Genomic DNA, 18,708 nt, shown 5'->3' with positions numbered 1-18,708 from the left:
CATATGATTAACATGATGAAGTACAACTATGGAGTAAACCCAGCAAGGAATGGATTTTGTTATTATTTGTTAGCGTTTGTTGAAACAAACACACATTTTAGAAAAATCATTGGTAAATCAGACAATGACAAATACTGAGTTTTAGTTACCAATATACCTTTATATATTCACAATAGGATTATCGTCTACTTAGCCTTGATCATTTGCGATCAATTTATAAAAAATGAATTTCCAGCAAATGGTGTTTCAAACCACAATTTCAATGTGGAACTTTTTTCTAAAAAATGGACCATTCAGTAGAGTTTTCCAAATTTCTGTCACCTGAGATGTATATGAGATGTATACTTGTTTTCCAAATAAAATAATTTGTATGGAAAATCAGATCTAACTCTACCCAGAGTTCTGTTCTCTACCATAGCTGGTATTGTCAGAGCATTTAAATCTACTAGGTTTTATGAGACATTGGTTAGCATTTTTAAATTAACTTGTCAGTCACAGAATTTCAGGGTTGGAAGGGATCTGGGGAGATCAAGTCCAGCTCCCCTGAGAAGGCAGTCACCTTCTGAGTGAAGAGTAGGTTACAATGGTTCATAAGAATGCAAAAGCAGAATCAGTAGAATTTGTAATTGTCATGTTACAATTTCTCCTTTGTTGAATTGAGAACTCAAAATTAGTACAAATAGCAGCTTCTCATCAAGAGCATTTTTTATGGGAAAGGAAGACACTGTTTCAATTCTCTTTTGTCAAGGTACATTGGTATTGAAGTCCTAAAATAAGCAAACTCGATACAGGAGTTATCTTTGCAGTAGGACCACTCACTGACAGATAGCTGTAACAGTTTCTATTGTGAGGTTCACCAAAGACACTGAGTAAACTGTCATCTGTGTGGCAAAAGCAACAATGTTCACAGTATCCACACTGGCTAATTTAAAGCCACCTTAGATATGTCTACACCAAGCAGCCACACACTCTTCAGAGTGCAGTGTGTACTCAGTGCGTGTGTAGCTCTTTTCTCTGTTAAAAAAAAAAAAGTATAGAATAGTTCTTTAAAAATTGGAAGTGGCCACGTTTGTTGTTGCACACTTTCTTAGTTTGATTTATACCATTAGCCTGATGGAAAACAGGGATTTGGAAAAAAAAATGCTAATAGAAGCCCAAATATATCTGTGTTGTTGCTCAATTAATAGCAGTTAATGTTTGTCAAGGATGAAGGTGACTCCTAAAGCGCAAATAGACTCATTCCAATTTGGTCACATTTTTGTTTTGTTTTGTTATGTTTTACCCAACCTCCACTGCAACAATTAAAATAAAATTTGCAATATTTCAAGTACTCCTGAGCGTCTCTCTGTGAAGCCATGAAGGTTACTGCATTGCTCAAAGCAATGATGGGGAGTCCTCTGTAGTTCATACGCAGCGAGGGCTCAGTGAACCATTCTGATTTGCAGATAGCACATGCTTGATGGCTTGATATTACAAAAAATGGTTTTTGACTAATCCATTCCACTCATTTGAATCCTGAAGGAAAAATACTCATTTTTAAAACTGTGACATGAGGAAGACAATATCTTCTCCATTGTTTTTGGTCCTTGATACAGTAACATTGGGCTTTTTGTCCTTGAGGTGAGACTGACTGGGAACATCACACAGACTCTCAAATGCAATGTTGCCAACTTCATGTCAAAGGCAATTAAAAAGAAAGAGATACAATCTCCTCTGTTGACATTAGGGGACAGGTAGAGGAGAGTGAAGTATTTCATTTCATTTCATTTACCAATGAAATAAAGAAGAAAAAAAATGAGGAACACAGCACACATATTTATACATACACATACCGGTCCTTCAGGCCTTGGATTTTGGCTTTTTGATTCCCAGCACAATTCTGGATGGTTTGTTTTTGCACACAATGTTCTCCTACTCCAGAGGAACTCCAGCTATATTTATGATGACTGTGTCATCAGACAATCAGACCACAGCACAGTCAATAAGTTACGGTTCTCAGTTGATTACTTAGGATCATAGAGAAGGCATTCTGCATAACTAAGGGCATGGTATAACGTCCAAAATAAATTCTAATTTAGGAGGACATATAAACTATATATATAAAATTCAACTAATGTGGTAAGTATCTTTGTTTTTACTGTAATGTTGAATTGAGTCTCTGAGGAGTCTCTTCTTTACCCACAGCACAGGAGAAAAGTGTGGTGGGTTGTAAACTTACTTGTGTAGTCACTTGGCTGCTCACCCAAGCAGACAGAGCTAGTTAGAAACTGGGAAATAAGCCTGCAGCAGCTCATGGAAAAAGGGGGAAAGTTTGATCATGAAGGCCTGCCTTCTTCTGCCAACACATGCAATGGCATGAAGTGTCATCCATCTCACCCTAAGAGATGCTTTGAGGCTCAGCAATTGCTGCCTTAGCTGGCTCACTAATGCTTCTGTATCAAGAGGGTGACAGGGCCTTCTTGTTGTCTAATCTCACTTTCTCAAAGTCAAATAGTTTTCTATGGAAATTCTGGATTTTCAGTTATGCAATGGAAAATACATATTTCCTTTGGATAGCAGACACTTTGCCTTTAACACTTCACCAAAAATATAATTTTAATTTTGAAGATGCCAACTTGTTTACCTGGTTATTTTTGAGCCATCCTCTTGTCAGTTCATTCATCTCTCCTTTGTGATGTAGGAAAGTTGTACCAATTGGAATACTTTTCCTGGTTCATTCAATCCAAAAGCCAGTCAGTTAATTGATAGTGATGAATAAAAGCATCATTTTCACATTTTTCAGTCCTTGTTCACATCAAGAAGTAGTTTGTGTTTATTCCCGTGTTTAATCTTTTGTGTAATAATTAAATAACTTCTAACAAAGTAAGTTTATGGGTAAATCCACATTACAGAACAAGTACAGCACAGTGCAGATGCCTCTTCAGCTAATGGTAAAACAACTAGCACCAAAATCAGGTGCAGAGGTAGGAGTCATTCACAGCTACAGGAATCAGAAACATTCCTGGGAAAAAATTCTCTTACGGATGAGACTGTGTGTCTTACTGCTTTTCACACATTCCTTATCTTCCTTCTTATTCAACACTGGAGTCAGCTGTTGAAATAAGGTCTTAGGGAGCAGAAGCACAATTACTGAGAGGCCATAGTTGTTTAAAAAAAAGAAAATCAAAAGAAAATTACAAATTAAAGTGGAAGAATTATCTGGTTCACTCTGACTTCCATTTTCTAATCATCCTAAAATATTTTAATGCATGTTTTCAAGCTCAGAACTAGCAAAGGTCCCATGATGGAATTCTCCTAACACACATTGAATATTACATTTTACCAGTCCAATTTTATTCCAATCTTGGCAGCAGCATTTTTCACTCAGGGTACATATATGGGGGTTTAGAGACCTGCCACCTGTTCTGTTTCTAGATGGTACTTTTAATACATGAAGTTTAGGAGTCATTGTGAAGTTAAAACCAGTTTCTTACTTGTAAAGGCCTAGGAATGTAAGATAAAAAAAAATTCTTAAAACATATTTGTCTTTGAAATATCTTAAATTAATAATCAAAAGCGTCCATGAAGTCTAAAACAAATCAAACTCAGTCATGAAGATGAGAAACAGGAATTATTAACTGAGTAGTGAGGCTGATGGAGGCTCAATGAGATCATTTTGTTCAAAGATTAAAGGCTATGAACACTGAAATAGTTGAGGAGGATGGCTACGAACACATCTGACTAAAGCTGCTAAATTCAGTAATGATCAAAAGTTAATTATCAAAGCAGAGAGAACTACTCAACACAGACAATTTGAGTCAATAGCTAAGCAACTGAGAAAAGAAGTAATTTGGAAGAAGTATTTTCCTATAATGAAGTTATATAAAAGACGTACATTTCAAAGAAACCTGCCTAAAACAAGACTGCATTCTTCCTGATCAGAGAAAAATAATTAGCTGTAATTGACAGACCCACTGCACACCAAATATTTTCAAACAATATGTTTTTGCATCAAAGCTTAATGTGTAGAATTACTCAATGTCACTTTGATTTTGCCTTCCTTTATCTTCTGCCACTGGGCATGCTCATGATATTGCAACAATTATTCTTTGAAAAATGAATGAGCAACACCTACAAGAAAAATAAATGCAGGACAGATCCCGCATTTCTTTCTCAGATGGAATCCCTAACATATTGTGTACTGTGTTTAACATCACCATGATCCCACTTAAAGTCAATCCTTTGTATATAGGAGATGACCAATTGCTTGATGATCCAACATTAAACTGGGCTGGCATGTAGATTAATCCAAGCACTTGCAATGGTTTTTCAGTTTTGTGTAAGTAAGCATGCATGTGAAGGACACTTGCTTCAGCATGTGCCTTTCCTTAAGAGTTAAGAAAGTGCCTTTTTCTTCTAACTAAGAAAAGAGAAGGTGGAAATTCTCCATTAAATTCTCCATTAAATCCATTAAAAATCTAGAGAAAGCTATGTGCTAGAATGTTCGCAGTCAAAGAAAAGAATATATATATATATATAATTCTTCCTGAAGTTGCTACGTTTCTTTCAGAATAAGCAGTTGTGATCAACATAGCTAAGTGGTCAAAAATCAAACATGCAGGTTTTAGACTCCTCTTTTTAATATTCTGTGACTTTGACATTGCCAGTTCTCACTCTCTGAAATACCTTCATCATCTTTCATGTAAACATGTTTACATGTTTAGCTCACACCATCACACATGTGCTCTCCAGAATATATTCTGCTGTACTTTGTATCAATCAACTGCATTATCATTATTTACTTGTAATCCTAGAAACTTTCTGCTGTTTCCTCTTCTTTATCTGTATTTTGAAACCTGTTTTTGTGTAGTGATTTTTGAATAATTCAAGCAAAAACCTTGATTTAGGTGCAAGTTTCACATGTTTGAACTCAGAATTTTTATAGTCCAGCTATTTGGTATATAGAAGAATCAAGGAAAATGCCACTCTACAGTCAAAAAAAAATAAATTCTCACAATGTGGAAGAATGTTTATGAGCTTTAAAAATAATTTTAGTTTCCTGCAGGATGGGATTGAAACTTGGCTTTTAGTGGGAAGCTTGGGAAGCTGAAATCCCATTTTTGATGGTGTTTCAGTTAATTTTAAATGAAGCATTTATGTGTTGCTACGTGTAGTATATTTCTTAGAAAGTTTCTTAATAGCATGCTTCTGAATCTGCATTTGCATATGGCTGCTGAAAATGGGAGATTTGGGAGAGAGCTGTTGGAAAGAGACACAATCACGTTGTCTCACTGTTGAGGCAGGGGCCCCATTTCATCCTAAGCTTGTTTGAGAAGGCATAATTAGGCTTGGGTTTTTCACAATTACTTGTGCAATCAGAAATTGAGCATTTCCTGAAGTTTAAGTGTTTTATTTAGCACCCCTACTGTACAATTAATATAATTGATTCCTATCATGCAATCTTTGATTTATTCTTTAGATAGAAAATATAATCCAAATGAAACAAACATACTTTTCTTTGCAAGCTGGGAGCCAACCCAGAGGATTGCTATTGCATCATCCAAGATCTCACAAGTTCTCATTCTTTCTCACAGATTTTAAACTCATTATTAGGGATTTCCATGGATTTAAACCCAGATACTACCTTTGCTATGATGGGAGGCAAAAGTGTGAAAACCGCAGGTATTTTTAAAAACTAGCCCCATCATAAAGCCCAAGACAAAATTCATTCTGGCAAAATTTGGAACCGAGTTGTGCAAATCCCAGAGGTTTCAAAAGTTCATCAGTTTCCATAAAGGATTTCATTTGTCAAGGGCTTATATGAGCATTTTACTGAACCACTAATGTTCACACTTCCTATGTAGGAACCATTTCATTTCCATCCCTAAGTATAGCAGAGGTTAAAGTTCCTCACCATAACGCCTCTCCAAAATGTCGGCAGGCTTTGTAAAAATACCTCTGGAGGTAATTAGGCACTCAAACTTTCCTTTCTGTAATGGGTTTCTGGATCAGTTGTCTTAATTCTGCCTTTCACCACTCTCTGTGGTTGTAATCTCACTAACCATCTGACCACTTTTCACATTTAAATCTATTACAGCCTTGTTCTGCAAACACCAGAAGGAATTCTTCAAAATGATACAACACTAGCTTTTTCTGCCAGTGATATTTCCAGTCCTCTTCCTTTAATTGATAATAAAAATAAATAACTAATAAAATGAAAAAATATATATAATATATATATATATATATATATAAATAAAATAAATTTAAAATATGAAAATAAATTAAAAAATATATTGTTACCTATTCTGAACAAAACAATAGTGGGCAAGTTTGGTTCAGATTACATAATTATGCCAGAGAAGCATTAAAGGGAAAATTCTCCACTAACATCTCAAGCGGCTTAACCAGTGTGATAGACTGGTGCAGTTCTGCCATCGATGCCCCCAGCTGTGTTGCTTAGCAACATTTTAATTCAAGAAGAATCGAAGGAGATGAAATCCCTGTGGAGAGGGAAACAGAAATAAGAGGGCCGTTGACAGATGATCTGAGTTGTTTCTTCTAATATACTGTGAAGATCACTGGCTCTTTTCATGAATGATAAATGGACTGTACACAGATCAATGGGTTCAGCAATAAACTGGAAACAGGCTCCATGTCTGAGGTGGTGCAGGCCGAGAGGCCCAAAGATTTACTCATTTAGATGATTTGGAGTGTGTTTTCTCAAAGGTTTCACAAGAGGAAATTGATCTGAACATTTAGTCATCTCTTGCCCTTTTCTGTTACTGGTGAATAAAAAGAGTTTTGGAAATGGAATCTGTTCTTCCCTCTATTTTTCCTGTTGTTCTTGTTCCTGATAGGGACAGATAGCTTGTGACAAAGGGGCCAGAACTCAGAGTGGGAAATGAAGCAACAGTCCTGAATGATCATTTCCTAAAGACTGGTGGCCATAAAAAGTAAACAAACCCCTCTGATATCACAAACTCAGGCAGGAACATTTCAGACCCAGCACTATCTCTCTGAATGGTCCTACAGCCTGTGCTCCAGCTCTGGGATGTCACTGTGGGTGAAGAGCTCCCCATGAGCTGATGTGTGCTTGCTTTGGTGTGGCTCTTGCTTAATGATTTGTTTCCCCCGCCCCTCTTGTGTTTACAGGCTGCTGAAAAGACAAAATTGAGAAACATTCCTGTAAAGTAAGTTATTTTCATATCCATTTAAAAATGCAAGTTTAATGACATCATTGTATACAATGACTAAAAAACAGTAAGAGCAGTGATGAAGGAGATAATAGAATTCATGTTGGCCCTAATCAGAGTAGTAAAAATGGTCAGTATCATTGAGAAAGCTTTTGATTTCTCATGTGTCCCTAAAGATTGCATTCCTCATGCTTCATCCAGTTTCCATAAATTAATGTGTTGTCTATGAATAGTTGCCAAATAATCACAATCATACTCAATACATAGTGCTTCTAGCCTTGGGGAGGTTTGTACATGCTAAAAAGATTATGATTTTTAATTGCAATCCTTGAGAAGGACTGACGGGGGAAATAACTAGAAATGTGCCAAATAATTTCTAGAGACATGGGAATATTTTGCACCTATGTATCAAGGCTTTGCCATCCTATTGATTAAGAGCTCTTTCTCCCTGTGTGTGTGTGTTTCTCTTACACCACACACACATGCATGTTTCTGCTCTTTGTAGCAGGGCTTTGTGAAGGATGAGCAAGTTACCAGGGAGCAACTTCAAGGGCATTTTATGATAAGTTCTTAAATCTTAGAGCACTAGCAGCAACACTCAACCATATATCATTGAATTAAGAAAGTTGCTCTATAGATGTCCTGGCTCTTTGAGAAAAGGCATTTTCAATTAAAGCTAACAGTATCAGTTATTCTGCTTAAATAATGAATACTCCAGTCCTAATGGGGTCTTATTTACCAATAAAACACACATTTTAACTTCAGTAGGTTGTCATAGCAGTTTAACTACATGCCAGTAACTGTATATTCCTGCTACGGACAGAGTTCTTATTTTTATAGTAGTTTGATGATCATGCTGACTTTAAGACTCTAGTGGGTTTGTGTTTGTAAGAATATGCACTGACAGGACTCCCCAATCATTGTGTTGTAGTTCACATAACAGAAGAGTACAGTTCTATTTGTCACTTGGATTCCATTGTGTGTAGTCATTTACACCTTTTATAAGGTGAACACAAAATATGTATGAGCACTCCTTGGAGTGATTAGGCAATGTGTCAGATGACCATAAATCACTCTCTCTTTAAGTTTCATTCAGTCTGATAAAAATTAGAAACAGGTTCCAGCAGGGGCCTGATAGCATATGAAACCTGTAATAAGACAAGGGACCATTCTTGCCTATAGGGCTAGTTCAAATTCAGTCCAAGCTGAATTAAAGTCATTGTTAGCTGGTGGTTGTTTAATGGAGAGTGAAATGAGCTGCGTTTTCACTTCACATTATACAGGATCCAGGAGTTGCAAGGTGATGAAATTCCTGGGGAACAGCTCCAAAATAATCATTTATCATTCATATAGTTTTTTTATATATTTTGAGTCAAATTCTCAAGAATGACTCAACTGAATTGTGTCTTCCCACTTAGAGATATTGAGCACTGCAGTTATTAAACAGCATGTATGTGCCACTGATCCCAAATTAATCCACCAGAAAGATTTGGGAGTTGGGGGGAAAGGATGATTTAAGTTAAGTAATTTTTTATAGGACATGAGTAAGGGTAACCTTTTGAGATGGAAGAAGACCAGGTAGACAGTCTCACTCTTTCCACCTACGCATGTGTATTTCACCCTGTCATGTTTTCCCCAGCTGATTGTTTAACTTCTCCTTGACTATGTTCATGGTGGCAGCTTTGATTAGTACCCTAGGGAATCTATTATACATATTAATTACACTAGGCATAACAAAACAGCGGAATAATCTGCCTAGCTTTGTTCAGTGACATGTAGCTGTTTAAGGTACCTGTATACAGGTATGATTGTACGCTAAATCTCTCAGGGCAAAAGAAAGAATAGTGTCTTTTAAGATAGCAGTAGTAGCCATGGATTGCATTTATATAAGTGTCAGAGCCACACATAATACAGCTTAGGCTTGGCCAGCTTTTAGTTGCTGCTTTTGTAGCTCTCAAATGTCAAGGAGAATTTCACTTGAATTTTAATGTTCTTCAGCTATGCAAAATGAAGTTAGTAGCTTCCATTGTCATAAGGGCTGAAATTTGTACAGATTCCTTCTTCCATATGTGACTTATCATATACATTTTTAAAAACACATTTTTATTATTATGACATATGCAATAGTACACTTCTGCAAATGTGAATTGCTTTTGGCTAAAAGCCATGCACTTATAAGTAGAGTTGAATCTAACTACATTTGACATTTTCTATAGTATATATATTTTTTTACATATATAAATATATATATATATATAATACTTGCAGTTGTTACTAGCAGAAAAAATTTCCTTGTTTTTACCTTATGCTGACATAGTTCTTGTGTTCCAAAACTGGAAGCAGAAATTAGTCCCTTTTCAAGACTGTATGTTATATAAAGTCCTTGGACAGAGCCAATAGTGCTGCCATTTAATGTATTCGTTTGGGATCATGATGAAGATTTCTATAGAAATGGTCTGTTTACCTTTCATTGCTCGGTTCATTAATGTTGCTGGTGTAATGTTTGCTAGGAAGTCTACTGTTAAATCCCTCCAGCATTAAATAAAGTGGAAATACAAGGAAAGAGGTAAAAACAAGGAAGTAATCTTGTTGTAGTGCAGCAAGGCACCCAAGCAGCTGGTTTCTCAATGTTCAAGTGTATGTTGGTGCTCAGACTATCTTGTGGGAACTTCCTGATGGCCCAAGTAGGTGCAGTGACACATGGCTCCTTCAGAAAGAAGGCTTGGCTTAAATTCCGTGGTGCTTGTAGTACTGGACATCCTCAGAATTCATCTTTATGTATTGGTAGCATCATCTGATGTATTATTACTATTAATAAGCACTCAGAAAATAGCGAAGAAATCTCTATATGCAGAATTGACTTTTTTTTTATCTTTTTTTTTTTTTTGTGTGTGTGTGTGTGCATGAAAATAGAGTAGTTAGCTTTTCCAAAAGCCTAAGACCTTTTTCTGTCAGTGTATGACACCAAGGTGGGCCCCATAGCTGTTGAATCCATTACATTTAACTGATTTATGCTCTCCTCTTGTTATGTAAGGAGCATTTGCTTTCTCCTTTTGGTTTTATCCCTGTTTACACTGAGAGTCTGGTACAAAAGGGATTTCCTGGATGTAAAGTCCTAGATGCTTATTTACTTGTTGGTCCTTATCAAGCTGTACCTATCCCTGCATCTGAAAGAAGTAACATGACTTAAGCAATTTCACTCTGTGGAGGGTTTATGATTTCTAAAGAGCTGTTACATGTGAGATAGTTTTGAATTAGGGCACATCCAGAGGAATTAATTGTTTATATACTGTTAAATTAATAATTTATATATAATACTGTTATTTGATGCAAGAGGGGAAAAACAGTGATATCATAAAAACCCCACAATAGCCTTGTTCTGAAGCCCAGATTTCTTTCCAAACTTGTGCAGACAATGGGAGCTCACATTAGCATAAAACTTACAGGAATCATATCCATGTTGACTTGTAACATCACGTGTCCTGAGGTGGGTTGAGCTGCAGGATCCCCCCATATTGAGGGTAGTCCTCACTCTCAAGTGCAAATGTCCTTGGCTTGGCAGCCCCTACATTAATGTGGACTGGAGGTCCAGTGTTTTATCTCTGCCAGCAGCAGAAGGTCGGGGGGGCAGAGAACAGCAATTACGGAGACATTGCCCACCTTCCTGCACACAGCATTTTGCACCGCCAGAAGCACACATGATGTGTTTAGGAGGCACCAATGGACTAAACTCTCCATGCAAAGTCTTTCCTTTATACAGGAAGTATAAACTGATATAAATCAGTTTATACTTCCTGTCCCCACAATGTTGTGTGACATTGAGCACAATGTGTTGGGGAAAACAGTCTTCTGTTTTAAACCTTTTTCCTCAAATTTTCACTGGAATCCACTCAAGTAGTTACTCTTTCAGAAAAGAGCAAATGATTAGTCACTGTTCTTCATCCTTGATATTACATCCCTCTGTTGTACAGACCAAGAAGTCTTCCTACTCCAGATCCACTAATAGTGTGGATTAGCCCACCAGTGAGCTATATAGACAAAAGGCAAGTCTTTGCAATTGGAAAGGAATACTCTATGTCTGCTGTGTTGTGCAAAGACAGTGTTAGGAAGATAAACGTGTTCTTTTCAGGTTTTCCATACAAAGAGATGAGTTATTTGCATGGCAATGCTCTTCTGAATACTGGACTGGATATAATGTCACTCTAAACAAATGTCCCAGATTACAATAACTTATGAAAATGGCCAGATGGATTCCTTGAGAAAATGTGGGCAGGTGAAAGAATGATTTGGCTAAAACTCAATGACATATAACACTATGAAATACAAGGGGTTTGTAAGAAAGAAATTAGATTTTTTAAATGGTAAACAAATGCTACTAGGAGTGTAGTCATGTAGTCCGTAAAATTCTGTAGAACTGTGAAAATATTTGGAGCAACTTCTTGCTTCAGGAAAGAAAGCATTGCCTTCCTTGAATGTCATTTATACTACCTTCTTTTATAATCCCTTTTAAAATCTTCTGTAGAAAGTAATGGCATTTCCCCAAACACCTGCATATGCTTAAATTTGCTATAGTTTTAATGACTCCCAGATACATGTTTTGAAGTTACAGCTTGTGTTAAAATCCAACTGGTTTTTGTATTTTCAAAATATTTTTTTTCCATCAGCCACAAGTTTGTTAACCAGCAAGATCTCTGGCGTTTATTGTCTTTTCCGGCCATAAAATTCATCTTCTCTGAAGGGCATCTGACTTAACTTGGTATGGTTTCTGTCCCAACCATCATTGGAAATGCAATCCATTAACATTTGATATCTTGACATTTCAATTGACCTCTCATTTGCAAAGCGCAGTGGTATTTTTCATGGCCTTTTCATCCTTGATTATACATGGGATAGGAGTGCCTGTTTCTCCTGACTGCACTTTAAAAATATCTTTGTTTTACCAGCTGGAGTAGCATCTTGTTTTTTGCCTCCCTGGCTAGGCCTTATCCTGCATGGAAGGTCTGAGGTCTAAGCAAGTCATGCAGAGCCAAAGGATTTTCTTAATGATTCACAAAGCAGGAGGGCGTGCAGGTCAGGCTCCGAGGGTCAGTTAATGTATGCAGCAATAGCAATAACCATAAAGCAATCTCCTGCTCCCACTGGTAAAAATGCAGGCCAGTGGGCTGACTCTGAAAGTTGTTCTGTTTTTGACCAGACAGATCAGGCACTTGTACCCAATAGAAGTAGGGAGGAGGCAGCATGTTATTGGTACATGTGCAGCTCCTGCACAGCAGAGTATCTTCTGCATTGAGGGTCAATTTAAATTTGATATAAGAAAAAACTTTTTAACATGAGGGTGCTGAAATACTGGCATAGGTTGTCCAAAAAGGTGGTGGATCCCTCTTCCTGGGAAACATTGGAGGTCAGGTTGGACAGGGTTATGAGCAGCTTGATCTAGTTGAAGATGTCCCTGCACAGTGCAGGAGGGTTGGGCCAGATGACCTTCATATGATCTTTTCAACCCAAACTGTTCATCATTCTGTGTGTATATATATACATATCTTTATGACCTGTGGGCCATGGGTACCTATGGACATTTGTCTATGTGTACAGGACATTTGATAAAGGACTTAAACCACTTTTAAAGAAACAAGAAACCCAAACCTGCTATAACTCATTCTCAGTAAAACTCCCAAGCAATTTCCACATGCCACCTGTTAATCTCTGATTCTAAATCTTCCTTACATTTCTCTTCAGACTATTTCTGGCAAATTACTAAAGCAGACAGCACCAATTCAATTAGTTCTAAAAATCCATTATAACATAGAGCCTAAAATGCCTGCCCGTATTCATTCCTTGAAGAAATCCATTCATATTTGTGTTTTAATACTTTAAGTCTAGCATGCAAAAGCACTCAAATCCCCAGCAGAAATCCAGGAAAAACCGGCTTACAGGCAATTATAGACAATGTTCTTTAGCTCCCGATCTTCCTAGTCTGTCTGCTTAAGCATCCTCACAGGTGCAGTGATTGGTCAATGGGATTGATTTATTGCACCAATATAAATAAATAAATAAATAAATAAATAAAGCCCCTCCAAAATTACACAAAATCCTCAAGTGCCCCAGACTCTGCCAGCTGGGCCCCGTGGTGGAATCTGTACAGACCCACCATACTTGCAGCGGGGTCAGTACCTGCAGTGTCACTGTGGAACCAAGAGGCACAGGCTGCTGCTGAGCAGTGAGCTTTATTTAGGGCTGCATTTTCTCAGCAAAATGTGAATGCTAGAAATGTTGCAAAGGATTACTTTACTCTGAGAAGTTAAAGGTTAGTGCTGGAAATGGATTATAGAACTCCTACTTCTAAACTGTTTTCAAAGAAATGCACATATTAAATCTTTTCTGATGATATTGCATTAATCCTTAAATACTGATTTTTATGTAAATTTTGACTCTTGCAAAGCTCTGACAATTCAGCTATCCCCATGTGGTTTTATCAGAGCTCAATTTCTCCTTTAGATCTTTTTTCCTTTTTGCAGTACCATTTGCTTTATTCCAAAGTCATCACAGCAGCTAGAAGATGTAGTACTTTAGATATGAAATAATAAGTCTATTTAATATTTTACTTTTATTTTCTGGATATGTTCCTCTGACACATCTTGTTAGATAAATTTTTATCAGTCCAAAGGATAACCACAGTAGGGCTATTTTTATTTCTAGGGAAATGATGCATGATAACTACTGGCAGGACCCAAAGCAATAAATCAGTCCTGTTCCAACCACAGAATGTATTAAAAGTCTGTAGCCTGTGGTAATAAGTTATAATTTAGTTGACTATCAGTTTGTTAGGACTTAAAACTGTACAAATGAGTCACATTGGCTAAGTCCTGAGATATAAAACAGGTAGTGCTTTATTAAGATTTTCTGCTACCACCACAACAGGTACCTGGAGAGAGCACATTTTTCATATGGGCACAATGCACTTTTATAGTGAAATACTTCAGATTTGATTGCATAATTTATAGGAGATGGTTACATTCCCATGTGGCCTGCATACTCCACAGCGTTTGCTTACAAGACGATGAGAAGGACAGAGCCTGAGAGCTTGTTCATCTCATCTCTTACACATCTGAATGCGCACCATCAATATCAAGAGTGCTGGCTGTATCCAGCCATGAGACACCTCTCAGCTACCAAGGTGCTCAGTGGCCGTCACAGAACTTCAGGCACCTGGAGAATCCTTCTATTTGGATCCTTGTATTTACAGAGACATATATATGCTAGTCGATCAAGGCCAATCATGCATTCTGTGAAGTTTGTCAGAAGTCTTGCAGCTGATGGAAAAAAAAAAAAGTATTTTCATTTTAATTGGGTCACTTTTGTTATTTTTCAAAACATTTTTACACCTTCATTGTGATGATAGTCAAGGTTAAATTTAGGTCCATTTTTAAAAGTTCTGAAAAAATGAAAGTTAGAGCCAAACAAAACCTTATTTTGTCTGACTTTTTGATGGGAAAAAAGGTTAGTTAATGTAATTTTTTTTCCAGTTTTAGCATGTTGATCAAAGCTCTTGATCAAAGAAGCACCCATTTGTTCCTCTTCACTCATCCTGTGGTTTTGATAATTTTAGATTTTATATTTGTCTTCCTGGATATTATTTTTAATTTTAAATTACTTAACATTTATTCAAACCATTATTCCGAGTGTCTGCTTTGGGCATTGCATCAAATAACAACTGTTTTCTAAATACTTGTGATATTTTTTATACAAATGCTTTAAAAATGTGCTTCCAATATTGCAACCAATCAACAAATGCTAGGAAAACTGGAGTCCTGGTCCTGATAAAACTGGGAGAACCTGTGCTGCTGGTTTCAGTTCGGCTGGCAGAAACCAGCATAGGAACCAGCATTCAGATACCCCTGAATTTCTCTGTTACACCATTTTTGTGTTGCTGGAAGATAAATAACCAGAGCAAAACTGTTATTGTTAGAGTTTGTATAAGACTATATTGTTTAGTTAGATTTAAGCATGTTCTAGACATTCTCCAATAAAGATCTCTGCCTTGGAGAGCTTGGTAAGAGCCAGTGGATAAAGCTACAATGCAGTGGGGTTTCATTGTATCTTGAAGCTGTATTGTATCTTTGAAATCTGTGGGCCTATGTCTGCTGTCCTTTGGACTGTAAAACTCCACAAATTTTACTGGCGTTTCTCCTATTTGTCCTTGATGTGCAAGGGGACAGTGAAGTTTCCTTTTCTTTCTGGCTTGTGGCCTTGTGGATATATATCTAGTAGGGTTCCTCTGTTCAGCATGATCAAGAAAACAGGTCTGAGTAAACATGGTCCTCCTTATCACGTTTTAAAAAAATCTGCTGCTATATAGAGAAAAGGTCCTTTACTTTGGCAGTGAGTAAGTGAAATAAAAGGAAAACTGTTGTCTTTCAAGCATTTTTTAAAGAAATACTTTACTTTTGTAAAGAATACAAAAAATAATGATCTTGTTCTAAGTGAAAGAAGTAGAAAAAAATTCCAGTCATTTATGATCAATGAATATGAAAGAAAGGCAAAGCTAGATAATGTTTCAGGAAATAACACTGCTACAAGGTTAATTTTGCTAGTACAACATTTCCTAGTATTGAATTGCCTGATATACTCCCTCAGGGATTGCTCCTGCGCTTGCAATAATCGAGGCTGATTTTATTGGAAAATCACCTCTGGATGAAAAGACATACTCTAGAGAGAACTTTGCATGGGTACAAATAGGTTTTTGGTGCCAGTGCCATGTTGCCCAAGCCAGCACAGTTATAGTTCCCAATCTGTCTGTGCATTCAAGCAGCAAATTCATTAGCAACCCTTCTGTCAGGATAGAAAGATAGACATATTAGGGAAATTTACTTTGAATTGTTTTCAGGATTTGTTGGATAACAGTTCAGTAATCAAATTGTGCCTCCTAACAAGGATATTAAACATTTTTATCAATAGTGGCAGGGAAGCTGCAGATATTCCTTTAAGTGCAGAGCACTTTGCTGTAACACTATGTGACTAGCAGACATCATGGATGAAAGAAGGGATTAGCATTGTTGGAGTTGGGGTGCTAACGATGTGGGGCGGATTTCTGTGTTGTGTTCTGCATCGAGGCTGAGTTGAGCAGCGCAGCTCTCCCGTTACACTGTAATGGGAGCGTCAGCTCCTGCAGCAGCCCTGCCAGCTCATCAGCCCTGTCTCCGTGGAAGGGCCATGTCATGACAGTGCCACACTCTCTGACCATGGCAGCCCAGTTCAGATCTGTGTAGCGGCTTCTAGGCCTCATCAAGTGGAAACCGAGCATATTGTAAACACAGCGCGTTTTGCCTCCAGCTGAGAGCAGGGACACGTGGAGCACCGCGGACCAGGGTCCGGTGCTGACCTTGGAGCAACTTTGAACATGGGGAGGCTGCAGGAGCACTGGGAAAAGGCTGATTCAGAGAGACAGATTAGTGAGGAAGAAAAAGCAAGGAGATTGGCACAAGGACAGTGGAAAAAAATCTTCCTAAAGAAAAAAGGGAAATTTTTTTGCGCTCAAGGCCAACAGCAAACCCTTATAATCAGGCTCATCTGTCCACACACCAACAGCAGCAAGAAAAAAATGTACTAGGTGCAGCTTGCACACTAAGGTCTGTGCAAAAGTGTTCTGCTGGTAAAATACAGAGCATGTACTAGAATTCATTAAAGAATAAATTACATTAAACTCAGGGAAGTGACAGGGTTGAAAATTATGTTTGTAAAAAATAAACTGCATCCACTGTACCCTAATTCTTGCTGGTTTTGTGATTGTTTTGCTGTGAGGAGGAGAGTCATTCTTGGTATCAATCACAGTAAGCTATTTAGACACAGAAATAAGTGGCATATGGTTTAGCACTTTTGGGTCTAGCAATCAAGTAGCAACCTCCTGCAATACAACTGTAGTTTGGTTCCCAATGGGCTTCACTTTGATGATTAGATATATTGAATTCCCTGTGTCATTCAAAGACAGCAGAATTTCATACAAGTTGGTGTTAGCTTCCTCTCACTTCATTTCAATTTTCAATAACCAGTATCATCACATGTAACAGTTTCTTCGTAATGGAACTTCATGTCAAATCAATTTGTCCTTCAAGTGAAAGAGGGCTGTAAAAGTCTTCTGAAATACTGATGTCTGGAAAAATTCCTACCATGGTGAAAATGGGAAGGGAATTTTTTTACTTAATTCTCCTAAAGATGCTTCAGTGCCCGATCCCCAGATCATTCATGAAAACTCAAAAACAAGGCTTTAGTAGTGCATTTCAGGATGGTCTTAGAGTGCTTCACAGGATTTACCCAGGTGCTTGCTGAAGTCTTTGTTGTGATAAGTAAATAGAAAATATTTGGTCAGTAATATTTGAAATCAAAACTATGATATTTAATGTCAAGTTCTGTGTAAGAGTAGTTAGATTAGAGGAGAATTTAGACTTTAAATATTAATTAATACCTCTGCATTTCAGCATGGCATCTATTAAATAGGAACGTGCTTCACAGAACTGCTATTTTTCTGGTCCTTACCTTCTCTCCATCAGCTCTGGCCCATCCCTGGGCAGTGGAGCAGAGTCCTTGCAGGCAGAGGGAGGGAGCCAAGGGCTTTGCCTGCTAGAGGATGAAGGCATGGACCCTGCTGGAAGTCAGGATATGGGGAAGGGCAGGAAGAAAGTCAAAGAGTAAAATGCCCAGAACATGCATCATGGTGAGCATAAACCTGCAATACAAGTGTTCGCCTTTTATGCCAGGATTTTTGTGGAGAAATCTGGTGTATTGGAGAATGTTCTGCCTATTCCAGAGCTTAAAGCTGTATACCCCCTAATGGGCCAGTCCTATTCTCTCTTTGTTACCCTTACTCTGTAAATTTACAAAACAGAGGAATTCTTTCAAGGTCCACCAATGTCCCACACAACCTGTGCATAGAGATTCACCTGGCAGCTTTCCATATAGCATGTTCCATGCATGTGGATTGTGCCAGAGAGTGTAACAGCAGTGTCTTTAAAAAGAAAATTCTGGGTCACACATTCACCACAAAGTACTAAGAATAATTTACAATCAGTCTTAATATGCTATAAGAAGAACAACTGCAGACAAATACCTCACAGCTTCATAATCCTGACATGGACCAAGCAGCAAAGATGATGCAGCTGCCTGTGTCATACACCCAAGACTGCCCATCCCGAAGTTTTATTTCTTGGCAGTTTCCTACAATTTTGTGAAATATTTTTTTAGTGTGACAAAGTCACTTCAATTACACAGTCATTATAAGTTTTGCCAAGGTAGACTATGGATCGTTTTGTGTTCATTAGAGCACAAAATTAGAATTTTCATTGCAGCAACTGTAAACAGTATTGGCTCAAGAGTCAAGCTTTCTTCCCTCCATAAAATCTTGGATAAGCTATAACTGAGGACTTCCCTTTTTTTTGACAGATTTTAATTTTTCTAAACTGCCTTCTGGGTTGTTGGATTTTTTCTTCTTCATCGTAGTTCTTGATGTATTTGTTTACCAGTGTAACCAGTTCCCTTCAAA

At 37.6% G+C, this 18,708-nt stretch overlaps 1 protein-coding gene across 1 annotated transcript in view; it reads left to right on the top strand.

Moving 5' to 3' along the window:
- AFF2 (AF4/FMR2 family member 2) overlaps positions 1-18,708 on the top strand; it is a 313,841-nt gene that overhangs the window by 220,247 nt on the left and 74,886 nt on the right. The window contains exon 9 of the mRNA XM_015626354.3: positions 7,135-7,172. Within this exon, the coding sequence (XP_015481840.1) occupies positions 7,135-7,172 (38 nt within the window). The remainder of the gene's footprint in view (positions 1-7,134; positions 7,173-18,708) is intronic.

Source organism: Parus major, chromosome 4A (genome assembly GCF_001522545.3).
Source record: "Parus major isolate Abel chromosome 4A, Parus_major1.1, whole genome shotgun sequence".
Classification (NCBI taxonomy): domain Eukaryota; kingdom Metazoa; phylum Chordata; class Aves; order Passeriformes; family Paridae; genus Parus; species Parus major.
The sequence above is the reverse complement of the archived record's forward strand: the minus strand, read 5'-3'. Positions and strand labels throughout refer to the sequence as shown.